We start from the raw sequence: 16,339 nt of genomic DNA, 5'->3' as shown, positions 1-16,339 counted from the left end.
GGCCGTTTCTCAGTAAAGCAACTTCTGTGCTTCTACGTTGTCGAATCAGGTCAGCGAAAGGACAAGCCTGCGCTGCTTCTTGCTCTTCCCCCAAATACAAGTCAGCTGATTAGAGAATCAGCTGTCGGTGCACTTACTGCTCTGAACACATCACCCACTTCATCTATTCAGTCCTCACATCACTCCTATTCGGAGGGTGCATCCTTATTCCCACTTTACAGGTGAGCAAACTGAGGCACAAACCATGAGCGGCTTGTGACGGGCCCACGGCTGGCAGAGCCCGGTGGGCTGCTCCGGCTGCTGCACCTCCCAAGCCCAGGCGGCTTCCAGAGCTGCCCTCACCTCTATGTTTCTGAAGGTGGAAATCTCCACGTAGCCCGGCCTCCCCTCAGTGAGGAGGAACAGGCGCTTCTGGGTCATGGCGATCTTGCCCACACCGCGATTTGTTTTGACGGAGCTTGACAGCTTATACACACACTCGTTTTTGTCCAGCTGTTCCATCACCGAGAAAGGCAGGTTGACCTCTTGGGCCTCTGCTTCTGCCTCCTTCCAGCAGTTGTAGAAATCTTTGAATGTTTCTGGGTCAATCTGTTTCTGGTGTCCTTAGTTTTAGAGAGAGAAAAAAAAAAAGATTCTTACAGCCACGTACACAGGTGCCTCAAGAATGGTTGCTTTACAATCAGGAAGCAGCACATTACCCGCAGGAGATAGCAGGTGGCGCCGGCACCTAAGTCTACCGGGATGGAAACCACCTGGAAAGCGTCCCCTCCTTCCCCAGCTTCCCCAGGTGCCCAGGTGGGCACTTGATCTGGGCTGAGCCCATTGCCCTCTCCAGCCCCTACCTAACCAGGTAGTCACAGTAACTCCTAGGGCACCACGTAGGGACACTGGGACAAGGACAAAGTCCTGTGTCACCTCTAGAGCTGGTGGCAGCCATCTTGGGGCCAGTCCCAGGGTGAAGCTAATGCTGAAGAGACCAGATCCTTGGTGACACTCCCACACCACTGGATCAAGCCTTACCTGAAGCCAGGATTTATCTCAGTACTCTTTGGGTATGTGAGCAAATAAATTATTATTTGTAACCGTGATGATCTTAGTTGATGCAGCAACCTTCCCAAATGTCCAATATTCAGGGGCTCTGGAGTCAGAGAGAGACCCACCCAAGTCCGAAGCCCAGCTTCACTACTGTTTAGCAGTGTGACCACAGGCCAGCTGTGGAACGAACCTGCTTCCCTGTCTGTAACATGGAGCTGGAGCCACCCCCAACTCCCGCTCAGCCGCTAAGAAGTCTGGCCCATTCTAATATCGATGTTTCCCTGTGTCTGGCTCCTGCATCCTCCATTCTGCATCCTGGATCTGTCTGCCCTCCGTCCTCAGAGGGCCCTTCATATCCTGCACAGGAAGAAGCTCCTAAGTGGTCTCCCGCCTTCTAAGCTGCCCCCGCTGGCGGCCTGCTTCACTCCACGCCTAGAATGCGGTTCCTCGTATTCACCAGGCCCAGATTCCTCCAGGATCGGGGCCCTCCTCCCCTTCGCACTCCTGCATCCCAGCACAGTGACAAGCATGTTGTTACGTGCCTCTGCACACGCCGGTCTGGAGTGCTCGGACCAGAAAACTCCTACCCATCCTTCAAGACCCAGATAAAATGGCCCATGGGCAGCCTTCCCAGACAAGGGGCCCACTAAGCTGATGCGCTCTTCCCTCACGGCATCTAACAATGCTTGCTGTGCTCTACCCTCTATACAGGCCCAACTGCCCTGGGCAGCTTGGTCCTAGATCAGGAGACTGAGGACTAGAGAGGAAAGCCCTGCTGGTGGGTGGGCAGGTGCCAGGCAGATGGCCCCACCGACGCTGTGCCTTCGTGGGTCTGCCTTTCCCGCTGGGGGCCTGCTCAGGACGCAGGAACCTCCCCGTCCCAGCCTGGCTGGAGGCCAGATCTAAGCGGTCAAGGAAGGCTGTGAAAGCTCGGCTCTGGTTCCCTAACACCTGCCAGGTAACGGTTTCCTGGGGAATTCGATGTCACGGCCACAACTGAGTCTGGCCTCATCCCCACACAGTGCAGGCGCAGGAATATTCAGGCGAAAATCTCCCAGGTGGCAGGATTCTGAGCTGATTCTCCCCTGGCTCACCTGTGTTTTTCTAATTGCTTTACAACAGTGGTCTACTACTTACAAATTTGTTTAACGTCCTTGGATCCAAACAGAATCACACCACAGTGGGGTATCTCTCTATATACTTGGGTCGTTTTTAGAAAGTAAGTTACTGGGGGACTTCCCTGGCGGTCCAGTGGTTAGACTTTGCCTTCCAGGGCAGGGGGTGTGGGTTCAGTCCCTGGTCGGGGAGCTAAGATCCCACATGCCCTGCGGCCAAAAAACCAAAACAAAATAGAAGCAATATTGCAACAAATTCACTGAAGACTTTAAACATGGTCCACATCAAAAAAATCTTAAAAAAAAAAAAAAGTCACTGAAAAAAATGAAGCACAAGGGCTGGTGGGCGGGTGCCCAGGCAGACGGGCCCGGGGGTCCCTGTGCCGGGCAGGGAGGCACCAAGAGGGCAGGCGGGTGGTGCCCCTGACCCCACGAAACGGTTCTCATCCCGCTTCCGTTTTGGAAAGGCTACTCCATGTAGCTGCCTCTGACTGGGGCGCCTCCATCTACACCTCCTGGTGGTTCTGAATGATTATGTTTTTAATCAGAAGCACTTGGCTATTTTAAGTGGACGACAAGGAAGAGGATGTTTAGTCTACGCAGCCAAGGAAAAGCCCAAGAATCAGGAGAGCGAGAGAGGGGAGTTGGGGAGAACCACAAAGCCATTACTTAATGAAAGTTGGAGCCAAAGATGCTGGGACGTGGAGCCTGGAGCCAAGAGACCCGTCCCTTCTGTCACTAGGACAAATGCTCCCACCATCTGGGTCCCTGCAGAGTGCCGGGGCCAAGCGGAGCGAAGCGCAGGTCCCCAGAACCAGAAACGGCTTCCTCTCGCGGGCAGACGGGAGGCGGGCTCGCGGGCTTTGAGAGCCGGGGCGAAGGGCACCAGAGAGGCCAGGGACCCCCACGCGGGCCTGTGGACGCCACCCCTGCCAGGGCCGCAGCACAGCCACCGTGCACGTCCACGGCACTCACGCAGCGACAGCCACCGTGCACACGAGGGGCCACCACGCACATCCACAGCCGCACACACAACCACGAGGGCAGAACACGCATTCTTCATTCGTCTCCAACTCTGCACAAAAATGCCAACTGTTCATCTCTGCCCCTCACCTGCACTCCAACACGACCCCTCCAGCTCATCTTACGGGGGAGGCAGGGTCACCGGATCCCCGAGCTCCCGTGGGCCACACTGAAGGCCACACACGGCTGACTCCCCGCCCTGGGGCCAGGTCGTGAGGGCCCTGAACCTCGAATACCAGACTCCGACTGTGTTCTTATGTTACATCCGTTTATTCTAAGATGGTGACCTTCGGCTTTGACCGAATCCTCCTTTTATTAGCACATACGCGTCCGTCAGGCAGAAACGTACATTGGATGCTGCACGACAACGGAGCACGTATCCCAGAATCAAGGCCAACAATGACCTGCTTGCAATGCGAATGGAGCCAGAGTGACAACAGGGCCATCAATGGCACTGTCACCGTGGTCATCTGAGGATGCCCTCCCGGGTGTCCTTTCACGTCCCTGTAAGTCTGGGGCTGCTGGACGGCGCCCACGTGTCCAGCTGTAAGCCACACTGTCCGGCTCCCGTGGGACGCGCTTCTGGCCAAGGAGAGGTGACAGCTGGGGGGGACAGGCCCTCTTCTCCCAGGAAAAGAGTGCCGCCCAGGCCATCGGCCCCCCGGGCTGCGCAGCAACGGGCTGGCTGGGGGGAGAGGAAGGAGCCGGCTGCACGTCCAGACACCTCGTCACACGAGAACAGCACCCCCGGGGGATTACGCCGCGGTACTTCAGGCCCTGCAGCTGGCCTGGTGCTCATATCCTTGTGTCCTCGCGAGGGCCCCGTGCGGGAAGAGGGGGGCAGGGCCTCCTCTGAGAGCGCTGAGCCCCGCGGCGCCTGCGCCCCACCGCCCGGCGGCCTGGGTGCTGCTGGTTGGCCCCGCGAGAACCTCTGCCCCCGGCGGACTCAGTGCATCCCCCGCTGCCCTGCCCACGCAAGTCTCCTGGGCGGCACCAGTCGCCCACAGATGCCCAGGGAGACGAGCCTGGCCGGCCAAGACGGGCCACTTCTCCGCGGCCGACATAAGGTGACACCATGCAGAGGGCCCCGTGGGCGCTGGGCCGGCCGCACCCCCATCAGACTGACGGAGGGACCGTGAACAAGCGGCCCCATTCCTCCACCGGGGGGAAGGCGGTGCGCGTGGGTAGAGAGAGGCCGGGCAACTCGACGGGAGCCGCGTAACGAGGAAGGACGTCCCGCACCTGTTACCAGCAAAGCACGGCCTTTCCAGAGGGCACAGGGGCTCCCGCACAGGACACGGAAGGAGATCCGACCCGACGGAAAAGCGGGCCAGGCTGTGCCGCGCAGCTCCAAGGAGAGAGGCCCGGACGCCCTGAGCACAGGCGCCAATGCCTGGCCAGAACCTCAGCGCGAGGCCACCGCGCTCACCAAACCGCAGAACACTTCAGAGGACCGCACCCCGCGCTGCCCAGGAGGTGGGGCTGGGCAGCTCCCCGTGCTACAGCCCCGCCTTGAGGGACCTGCTGTGGGGGTGGCAGCTCCCACCCGACGGGGCTGCTTGCACCACCCTAGAGAAAGCCATCCACGCCCTGGGGGCAGGCTGCGAGCCTCACTCGTCAGCATCGGGACAGGCGGACACGACCAAGGGTTCAGGCCAACACGCTGCGCCGCCCTCACGCGCGCAACACCGTCGGCAGCAAAGGAACGGCGAGACGCCTGTGAGCACCACGGACACGCTTTGGAAACGCAGACCGACACGCACGTACCGCGTGAGTCAGGCATAGTCTACAAACGCACAAATCCTATGTTCTGCTTGTGGGTGCGTCCACGTGCCATCAGTGCATAAGAACTTGGTCAGGAGGGAAAGGTCAAGTTTGGGACAGTGTCCCTCTGGGGAGGGAGGGGCGGAAAGGGCTCTGGACCAACCAGACGACTGCAGTAAACGTGGGAAACAAAAGCAGGGGGGTGGAGGTGCCTGAAGCATTCCGGCTGGAGCCATGCGTCCCCATGTGGGAGGAAGGGGTCAGCACACAGCGAGCAACCCCCCAGGACGGGAGAGATGCCATTAAGCGTCGCCAGACCCTCCATCCCCACCCCCTTCCCAGAGCCTCGGCCAGCCCCTGCGTCCCACTCGCCCAGGGAGCAGGTAAGGCCCTCGCCCGCCCCGCAAGGCTCTTCCCGGCTGGGCCGACCTGCCCTCGAGGGTCTGCACCGCCCACCCCGTGGGCATCCTCCTACCTACGGTTAATGCCTCGAAGAGCCGGTGTATGATGCCGGCGTCCTTCACGATGCCCGACTCCTGCACCCTCTTCACGAAGTCGTCCAGCTGCATGTGCTTCTTGGGCAGCTCGAAGTTCTTGACGCGGTCGTCGGCCTTGGGGGCGTCCTCGGGCTTGTCCATGACCTCACTGATGAGCCGGCGCAGCTCGGGCGTCCGCTCGGCCTGCGCGCGCTCGGGCGCCGACAGGGACTCCACTGTCCTCTGGACGAGGTCGGCGGGAAAGATGCGCACGTCCGTCTTGTACAGGCTCTGGAAGTCCAGGAGGGCGCCCAGCAGCTGGCCCTGCATCAGCTGCACGAGCCCTCGCAGGTAGAAGTACCTCGCCAGCAGCACCGAGTTCTCGGGGGCCAGCGAGTCCATGGCCTTGCTCAGCTGGGCCACGCAATCCGCGTGGAACGCCTGCACACACTGGCCCACCAGCGGAAAGTGGATTTCCGGGATCTTGAAGGTGTATGTCAACTTGGAGGGCGTGTCCAGAACTGAGGAGCAAAGGGGAGATGAACGGTTAGCACAGACCTTAGAAACAGACACGCGTTCCCACCCCATCACTCTGCCCGGGGCCGTTTCTGTGCCTTGGGTGCAGCGTGGAGCAGGACGCCCCGTGCCTCTTCCAGAAAGCTCCACGTACCCCACGCTGAACGGGGCCCCTCACTGCTCCCATGGCACAAATAACGTTATTTGTTAAAACTGCTGACGCTAAGGTGAAACACGTGGTGGTGAGTCTTTGTTGAAGGACTAAGTTAATAACCTAGGCCGAGACGTACCTGCCAGGCAGGGTAAGGCCTCTCAACTAGCTGTTTCATTTACCTTAACAGCAGCTCTGCGCCATGGGTACTGTTACCACGCCCATCTCCCAGGGTGGGGACTGAGGCCTCCCCGGGTCCCCGGTATACAGCTACTGTGTACCCCAGGGTCACACAGCCAGGAGGCAGCTGTGCAGGGGACTCAGACCCACCAGGAGCCCCCAGAAGGTCAGTAAGGTCTTTTCATTTGAACACACGGCCCCTCCTGGCGTCGCCGGTATGATCCCCACTCAGCCTCCAGCTCTCCCGCGAATGTGCCACGAGGTACCAGCTGGTACTGGTGCCTTAGCCCGAGGCAGCAGCCACTGGGGGCCCATGTGGCTCACAGCGCTGGCCTCACTGCCGTTTCTCCCATGGGCGCTGGCTTCCTCTGTGCCCCCAGCCCCTAGGAAGGGCCTGGCAACCACTGGGGGCCTAAGAGTTGTTGCATCCCTTTAGACAGTCATATATGTAAACACGTATCTCCTCTGTACACATACACCTACGTGCATATACACACACACGTATGAAAACAGTGGGACGGGGCGATGGAAAATACAGACGAGAAATCGCTTTCTATAACGAACATAGTCTGCAAAATGAATATTCTAAAAATATTTCAAATGATTAAACTGCTAGAAAAACAACAGCAAAGAACCCCCCACTCCCTTCTACTGAAACGAGCTTTGGTTTCTTTCGGCAACTGGCAGCATCAGAATCAAGTGAGTGAGAAAAGCCACAGCACGGGCGCGGCTGGACCACCTGTGCGGCTGCTTCCACAGTCCTCGGTGTGTATCTTCCGCAGCGACGAGTTCCGGGGCGGCAGCTCGGGCACCATGATGTCCTGCAGGTTGGGCATGCTGACCACCATGCGCCGGTGCGCCCCGTGGGGGGCTGAGGACTTCCGGCTGGCCATCTTCTCAATTGTGGGTCTTCTTGGACTCAGAAGCATCCCGTCTATCCTGGGCGGGAAAACCCAACACCTTGTAGACACAGCAACGGTTGAAGCACAGGCTCAACTGGGCATTCTCCCCAACGTGGTGACCAGAATCCAGCATTCCCACACCGAGTGGGAAACGGCGGGCACACTCCTGGCTCTCCCAGCTGTAGTGAAGGCTGTATACGGTCCACACCCCAGGAGAAGCCACAACACACAGAACAAACGAGGGCGTCGTCGACAGCCGATACACGTTTGAGGGGTTCAGGAAAAGCGTCACGGAAGAGGCGGGAAACGGTGACGATGTGGGGAGAGAAAGAGAAGGAAAGTGGGGAGAGAAAGAGAAGGAAAATGGGGAGAAAACAGCACAAAGACCCAGAGCTGCCACTGCAGGTACGTTCAGTGTCCCCCCAAGAAACAGAAATGCACGGGGAGGAAGCTGACGTGTTACCCGACTCATTATGAATTTCTAAATGTGAGACTTCTCTGATCGGATTTATCATTTATCCTTCCAAATAAACTGTGCTGCTTGAGCACATGGACGCCCAAGGAGTCGTGCATCCTTTAGAACGTAATATGCAAACCTGTCCTCTTCGGACTGCGTGTGGAGGTCCATCTGGGCAAAGGCGTCCAGCCTTCTGCTGAGCCGAGCCTTGAGGAAAGCATGAAACATGTAGGTATCCAAGACCTGGAACAGACGCCGAGGGGCGGGTTATTGCACCTGCTCCACAGTCCTTTCCTCCCTGAGCTGCCAGGGCACCTGCAGCCACTGCGCGAGTGGCCCTTCCCGACCCACCGGGGCCTCTCGCCAGCACCTTGGGACAAAAGTGCCCAGACACAGGTAGCTTTCTTAATTTATCGTAATCTAAGGTTCCCCCTCCATCCCTCACCAGCCAATCTCAAAGAATCAGCCACTCTTTGCATTTGAAAAACCACAGAAAGTTCAAAAGCCCAAACCACCTTGCCCCCCGGGACAGCAGCAGCCGCAGTCCCTGTGTTTCGTCATGGATTCTGGTGTCTCCTGGGGACGGCAGCCTCCCTAACGCTCCGCACCTCACAGCCAGCGCACCCCGTCTCCGGACTCACACGCAACAATCTCCGAGTCAGCTCCCAGGGAGTGTGGATGCTGCCCGGCCCTGGGAAGGGGGCGGTGGTGGGAAGGGCATGGAACTGTGCGGCATGATGGAAAGGCTCCAGAAGGGGCGACCAGGTACACGCCTTGGTCAAAACTCTGCACACGCTATCCTTAAAATGGGTGCATTCTGTTCTATGTAAATCCCACTCTAAAAGGCCAATTAAAAAAAATCAGAGCTGGCCAAAGGATCAGAAGAAACCACGCTAAAACAAACTTTTAGAAAAGCTAAAACACTGAATAAAATATTAACAGATACTGGAAACACTTGACTTGAAAAATAGTTTAGATACAGAAAAGGGTGAAGGATCGACTATACACACGCACACAAGCCCCGCACACCTCTTACCTGTTTATAAAACTGCTGGTCCCCTGGAGCTCTTGTTTTGAGAAACTCTTCACTATTGAACACCCTATGTTCATAATTTAAGTGATTCTTCACTTCCCTGATGAAGAAAGATAGTCTAAGTGTTGAAATATTTTTAAATACATGAAAAACACATTGCTGTTAGCAGAAAAACAGTAACAGGAAATACACACTTTGAAAAGCCCTGTCTGCAGGAACAGTATTCTGAGCGCTGAGGGACATGGTTTGGATGTATTTTGTGGTCGGGCTTTCTCGTCACTTCAAGCACAGCTTTCCTCCAACTGGAATGAAGCTCAGGGCTCGGGGGTGTCTGTCTTCTTCGAGCCCCCTAGCTCCTTATGCAAATGAAGACGCAATCATCCATAATTGTTCATACAAATAAAACTGAGTTCAGGGTGGTGACACAGGAAGGGCACCCCAGACGCTGAGCACTGACGCAGCTCGGCCGCCAGCCTGACCCTCACCGGCCACTTCCCCGTCCTACACCGTGGGGACTTGGGCACATGACCCCCTGATCTTCCGTGATAGCCTACCAATAGAATCAGTAATCCTACAGGGCATATTCAGGACGTAGCACATTCGATGTCTTCCTTCTCTTGTGAGGGGAAAAATTACTTCATCTGATATCGTATTTTCTTTTTAATGAACTAAACTCATCAAGCTTGCAGAATATTAAAAAAAAAAAAAACCCTTCATGAAAGATTTCATATAAAAAGAACAAAAGGAAAACTACATTTCTACAACCACACAAATTGTACTGCTCTGAGCAAAGAGCTAACACAACCCATCTATAACACGACATCCCATTTTTCCCTAATAAATCATTTGCTTTACATAAATATAGACAGCAAAAGAATACAACCATTAAAATGTTGATTTTGAAAGAATCACACTGAGTGTCATCAAGTCGTCCAGCTCTGGTCTAAACCCTTCCCAGGCAGGGTCTGTCCAGATCAGAAGGGGACCTGGTGTCGCCACCTTCCCTGCTACACGGCCCAGGGGGAAGGAGCAGGAGGGGAGAGGGTGGGAGGGAGAGAGGGAGAGACAGAGAGAGAGAGAGAGAGAGAGAGAGAAGAAGCTGCAAGACAAAGCAGAGAAGAGAGAGTTGGAAGAAAGAAAAGGCCTGAAGGCTTTGCCACCAATAACTTCTTCACAAAGGTATAATATAAATGTAGGCATATATTTATCATTATGTTCCTTAAATGACTGCACACTTAGGCCAGAAATAGCCACTCGACGCCTGCACTATATCACACTGAAGTAAACACACCGTACTGTCTATTTAACTGATTCAGCTCAAGGGCTAGTTCCCAACAGCACACAATAATAGATGCTGATGGCGACAGTGATGGGAAGAAAGAAGAAAAGTTTCTAACAGGGGCCAGTCCTGGGTGCCCCAGCCTGGGCTCTCCTTTGGGCGGGCTTCATTCCCGAAATGATCCGTCTGTCCCCCTACCTGGGTCTGACCATCCAAGGTGGTCATTCGCAAGAGAGACGAGGGGGTGGCAAGACCCCAGGCAGGGTAAACACACACCCAGGGATCCTCCTGGAGGCAGGGGCCTCTCTCTCGTCAATCCTGGATTTCAGTCCCTGAGCTTTGGGGCCGTGGCCATTGTGGAACTGGGAGCTGGCTGGGGACCAGGTTACAGACACTGGAGATGTTTTAAATACCTGAAGATGCAGACGAGCAGCTGCAGGGTGATCTGCTGGATCTGGCAGTTGAGCCGCTGCTGCCAGGCCCGCCTGCAGGCTCGCCCCTCGTTCAGGTCCGTGCTGGCGCAGAGGTGAGCGAGGTCCAGCTCATGGTGCATCTGAAGGCTCTGGACCCTGGAAAGGAGCAGAGCGACACTGACCACAGCCCAGGCCGTATCACGTGACTGACTGCTGCTGACCGGCCGGAGAGAACCCTCCAGGAAGAGGTTAAGTTAACGCTCTCAGGACACTCAGACTCCCTATCGATAACTTGGGGCGGGGGGGAGGGAGCGTGTCATTACAAATACATCCCTGTTGGGAGTTTATTCACCTCCCAGCACAAACGGCTCATTAGCGCAGAACTCACAAAGGCCTCGTCTTTGGACCACGCACGTCTTTACACAAGCTGGGTGTCCTGTCCTCCTTTGCAGACACCTGCCCTTCCACGACGGCCAAAGGGTCTGGTGGGTCTGGGAGGGACGGCACAGCTTCCCTGCCCGGGCAGGCTCGGGTGCACGAGGCACGGCCACTTACTTGTCCGGAGGTTCTCAGGGACGGGGGCTCATGGCGGTTTTCATCACACAGGACCCTGGCCTCCCCAACACTGCCCAAGGCTGCACTTTTACATGAGACTTTGGACACCAAGGAGCAAGTCTGAGGCTTTAAATATGCAAAGTAAACCCACCCAACAGTATCCAAAGGTCAAGGTGGGGCAGAGGGGATGCCGCGGACACACACGCTGACCATGACAAGGAAGGCAGCGCGGCAGTGGGCGGCCGGGCACAGGGGCGTCTCAGGGGAGAAGACTGTGGATGGCTGCCCCTTGTCCCTCCCGGCAAATACCGAGTGCGGGCGCTCGTCACCCCAGACCCCGTGGGGAGACCCACTGCCACGGCCCAGATCACGGTCCCGGAGCCCTTCACAGACGAGCCACTGACCACGCACGGGTTAGTTCACGTTTATGAACAGCCCCCCACAGTGAGCCTGAGACTCCACGTCCCACTGTCTGGGGCCCTGGCCGAGCGAGAATCCAACCCCCAGGTATGTTCCAGAATTCTAACAATAACACGAGGGCAGAGGTGAGAGCCCATCTTACTGGGGACGCGCCACCCAAGCACACTCTTGAGAAGCTGCGCTCAACGCTGGCAAACACCAGTCCTGGAAAGTCACCCTCTGCAAGTCCGGGGACTGTGGACTTCGCTTATCAGAAAGTGACCAGATGATGAGGAATGTGGGCTTCACCTTCGGAGATCACGCAGGGAGACGCTCCCACCCGGACCCCTGGCTGGGCCCCGAGCACCGCCCGCCAGCCACACAGGACTCCACACCCCGAGCCTGGACTCTGCTTGGGGAGTTTTATAGATTTTTTGAAGATGGAAGGAACAAAAATGAAGATGGTACTCCCATGTACTTTGTACAAACCATCCAAATAGAAGAAATAATTGATACCAAGGTGTTATAGGCTGAATTGTGTCCCCCCCCAAATTCCTAGGTTGGAGTCCTAACCCCCAGCACCTCAGAGTGTGACTGTGTTTGGAGATGGGGCCTTTAAGGAGGTAATTAAGTTAAAATGAGGTCACAAGGGGGGACCTAATCCAATATGACTGGTGTCCTTATAAGAGGGGATTATGGACACCCACAGAGTGATGACCACGTGAGGACACAGGGAGAAGACAGTCATCTACACAGCAAAAAGAGAGGCCTCAGGAGGAACCAACTCTGCCAACACCTTGATCTCGGACTTCCAGCCTCCAGGACTGGGAGACAATAAACGTCTGTTGCTTAGGTGGTGTTTGTTACAGCAGCGTGCGCTGACTAATACACAGGTAAGAGGCAGAAATGAGAACAGCCAAGTCAGGGAGCCAACACAGAGCCACCGGCTCCTTCCCCTCCTCTCAGGCCTCAGCTCTTCCCGCTCTGACCTCCAGCAGACAAAGTAAAGGGGAGCAGTCGGCACTGATAAAAGACGGGCTGCGTCACCAGCTCCTCCAGAGCAGCAGAGTCCAGCTACCTGACGACAGCCGGGAGCACCTGCCGCACTAGCCCCCCGCCCTCCACGGGTCCCACCACGAGCTTCATGCCAGGCCTGCCTGTAGCCCGCACACGAGCTGGAGGACTAAAAGCAGGGTCTCTCCCACCACCATGTGATTAGATTCCCAAGGGGGAAACGTCCTCCGCAGGTCCACCTGAGGGAGCCCTGGCTCTGCCCCGACCCACCTGCCCCAGATGCATCTGCGTCCCAGCGTAAATAGCAATCACACCTCCTTTCACCCCCCTGAAAGAAGTACATGGGACAGTCCCCGCCAGGCCTCTCCCATCACCACAGAGGCCGCAGGGCCTGCAGAGCCTACAACAATTACTATCTGCCCTTTTTGGAAAAATTCTGTCTTGCCTGATCTCAGCCAATGAAGTGTGGTCGTAGAGACGGAAAAACCACAAAGAGCCACAAAACAGGTATGAAAAAATAAGAGCACTAAGAGAGGGCTGGGTAGGGGGGTTGGGGGGTGAAAGGGGAAGACAGCCTCCTGCCCAGGGAAGGACGGTGGGTCATGGCCGTCAGGGGCCCCCGACGGACAGTGCCACGGGGCAGAGGCCACATCGGTTTGCTCATTATATACATACTCTGCCCAATGCATTGGATACATATCTGGTGAGTGGATAAATGAAGGAATGAATGAAGGAATGAACGAAGGACAGAGAAGGAACTTCAGAGATCACAGGCGCAGAAGAGGGTCGAGAGGTGTCCCAGGGGTGTGGCCGTCCCCTGGCCTGGGGGCCATCGTTAGTATTTAGACAAGATTGGAATGAAGACAAATGACTTTTATTTTTAAATATTCACAAACAATTTCCAAACCACTAAATATCACATAAACCATCTGTTAATATAAGATTGGAAGACATACTTGAAATTGGCAAGTATGAACCTGAACAAGATTTTTCCAAATACCCACTATTTCCCCCCTTACCTCTGAATAAAAGTCTGTGCCGCCAGGAGAGGGATGTCAGGAACGTCCATGTCCTCGTCGTTGGAGTAGGTGATGCTCCCAGCGTCAATGTTTATCAGAATTAAACCATCGGCTTCCTATAAAATAAGTTTGTAAAGATCGCAGTAAGAATCTGAACTTGTATACATCTTTGAAAACACAAAGATACACTTTGCATTCACCAAGATCGTGTCATCGATAATTATCGTATCTAACATGCACACAAAGCCTTATATTATCTACCAGAAAAATGCAGTGTATACCATGAGTTAGGTTAACAAGCTCATTTGATTAAAAATGCCTCTTTGAGTCAAGATTCCAACACACGAGGTCAGGCCTTCACCCACCCTTGTGCAAACACTCCATGTACCACTTCAGGGAGCCTGGAGAGAACATTCCAGAGCCCCAGTGGGAGCGCTCCGACATTTAACACTCAGGGTGCCCGCTGAGCTGCCCAGCCAGCTCCGCCCCCCCAAGGACCAGGGCACAGGCGGGTCCTGGGCTCAGGGATCCCACACACTTAAGAGTTCTTGAGATGTGTGGATGGCTTACTTGTTAAGTCTTATCTGTGACAAAACACACAAATAATGAGTCACACTCCTGAGTTCTACACTTCAACTGTCCCCGGAACATGACGCCAGAACCCTCCCCAGCTTTCATGCTGGGCTGGCCTCTCAATGCGCGTTTCATGGCACGTGAAATATGCACAAACACGTCTCCCAGAGCAGGGTGCTAAACCAGCAGGGGACAGGCCGCGCTCGTGAGCACGGACACTGAGCTTTTACAAGGACCCCTTCCGAGCTCCCAGCACATTGAGAAGACATCCAAACCCCAAAACATTTCCAGTCAAGACCTGCTGCTCTGCCCTAAAAACCTCCCAGAACAGGTAAACCACTAAAACGACTTCCTTTGTGACTGCGGACTGGAATCAAGTAAATAATGTCTGCAAGTTTCCCTCCTGAAGGGGCTGAAACAAGAGGTTTTTCCCCTAATGACTAAGAAAAGAAACACAATTTTGAGCTACAAAGTACGCCTATTTTTCCCTCATTTGCGAGGGTGATGTTTTTCCATTCCTTCCATGAGGTCTGAATGGCCTTTTCCCAAAGTATGTTTGTCCCCTGGTGAGTCATAGGTTCTGCCAACAACGGACATCCCGGCTCCGCCCCAGGAGGGGCGCTGGGCTTGGCCAGGATTTGCTCTAAAACGCCAGGAAAAAACTGGATGATGGCTGAGGACAGAGAGGGGTGCACGGCATCCCTTCCACTCTTCTCTCAGCCTTTGCGTACACTTAGAAATTTTCAAAATAAAAAGTTCAACACAACATTGTAAGTCAACTATACTCTAATAAAAATTTAAAAATAATAAAATAAGAAGTTAAATGAGAACCTACCCTGTACCAACTACCAATAAGCACAAGGAAAAGTGCTGCACATCGCTAGTCATTGGGAAAACGCACATCAAAACTACCCAGCAGGAGGATTAGAATCAAAAAGACAGAAGACAAGCGGAAATCGGAGCTCTCCCTCTGCTGGAGGGAAGGTGTCTGGGGCAGCAGCGGGGAACAGCAGTCTGGACATTTCTCAAATGGTTAAACACAGCGCTGGCACCTGACCCGGAAATTCCTCTCCTAGGTACGTATCAAGGTAAATGAACGCATGTCCACACAAAAACTTGTACATGAGTGTTCACAGCTGCATTATTCACAACGGTCAAAACATCGAAACAGCCTCAAATGTTCTCAACTCCTGAATGGATAAACAACCGTGGCCTCTTCATTCAAGGGAATCCTACTCGGCAATAAAAATAACATGCTGCTACACGGATGAACCTCAAAAAACATGCCGCTAAGTGAAAGAAGCCAGTCATAAAAGACCACGCATTGAATGATTCCATTTACGTAAAATCCACGTATACACGACAGGCAACTCCACAGAGATAGAAAGTAGATGATGGTCGCCAGGGTCTGAGGGGGTTGGGGGATGACAGCTAACACATGCAGGGTTTCTTTGTGGGCTGACCAAAGAGTCTAAAATTAGTTGTCACAGCTCTACCAAGTTCCTAAAGCCACTGAGTTGTACAGTTAAGTCCGGGAAACTCTGTGGTATGCAAATTGTATCTGAAGAAAAGCTGTTTTAAGAAAACCCAACCTGCTCTTCCTGCTGGCGATGTCACGGTTTATCACAAACCTGTGGCGTGAGCTCCCCTTCGAAATGCACCCCATCAGCACAGCAGTAAAAACAGCTGCTGCATTTTAAGCACTTACTGTATGCCAGCCTGCTCTATTGGCCCCCTGACGCTGCCATGATGATGTGGCCAGCACACTCCCTGCCCTTTCACGACCAGGACACTGAAGGCCTACCACCCCGACCCAGGTCAGCCCCCAAGCTGAATCCAGTAAACGGCCACTGGATTCAGCAAGGCCCACGGACCCCTTGGACAGCGAGTAATACCCTGCACGCACCTGCATTCTTCTAGGAAGTAGGGCCACGGTTTTAATGAACAACAGAGGCTTAATCAAAAAAGTGAAAATGGAAAATATGGAGTGATAACAATGGTGGCTCCCATCCACGAAGGCCAGTCACCTGCCAGGCAGGACAGGGGACATTCCTCAGCCAGAGCCCTGCCTGGGAGGCCGAGGCCGTGCCCACTTCACAGATGAGGAGACTGAGGCTTAGCAAAGGCCGGTAAGTCACTCAGGGTCGCAGAACTAGTAAGCAGCAGAGGTGAGACTTGAAACCAGTTCCCTCAACTCCAACGCCTGCCCTCACCTCCCTGAAAACCCCTGGAAGCCACCAGAGCTGCCGTGAATTTAAGTGGCCTGAGAAATGGCATCAGGGTGTGGCCTTGAGGACAAGGAGGCAGCACTAGCGCCCTGTGATGGAGTGACGGCGGGCCTCTGCGCCCACCCACACCACAGGGCACCTCCCAGCAGCTTCCCACGCGTCCTCGCAAAGCGCCCACGTGAGTCAATGCTCTCAATCCAGCGGCGG

At 54.8% G+C, this 16,339-nt stretch overlaps 1 protein-coding gene across 5 annotated transcripts in view; it reads right to left on the bottom strand.

The window, feature by feature from the left end:
• Positions 1-16,339, bottom strand: part of DENND3 (DENN domain containing 3) — a 65,194-nt gene that overhangs the window by 25,969 nt on the left and 22,886 nt on the right. For all 5 annotated transcript variants that reach the window (XM_068525727.1, XM_068525723.1, XM_068525724.1 and 2 more), the window contains exons 8-14: positions 13,332-13,447; positions 10,345-10,500; positions 8,656-8,752; positions 7,759-7,862; positions 7,000-7,199; positions 5,413-5,934; positions 343-602 (exon numbers count right to left, since the gene is read on the bottom strand). In XM_068525727.1, coding sequence (XP_068381828.1) covers positions 343-602; positions 5,413-5,934; positions 7,000-7,199; positions 7,759-7,862; positions 8,656-8,752; positions 10,345-10,500; positions 13,332-13,447 — 1,455 coding nt within the window. The remainder of the gene's footprint in view (positions 1-342; positions 603-5,412; positions 5,935-6,999; positions 7,200-7,758; positions 7,863-8,655; positions 8,753-10,344; positions 10,501-13,331; positions 13,448-16,339) is intronic.

Source organism: Eschrichtius robustus, chromosome 17 (assembly GCF_028021215.1).
Source record: "Eschrichtius robustus isolate mEscRob2 chromosome 17, mEscRob2.pri, whole genome shotgun sequence".
Classification (NCBI taxonomy): domain Eukaryota; kingdom Metazoa; phylum Chordata; class Mammalia; order Artiodactyla; family Eschrichtiidae; genus Eschrichtius; species Eschrichtius robustus.
This window is presented reverse-complemented; position numbering and strand designations above follow the sequence as displayed.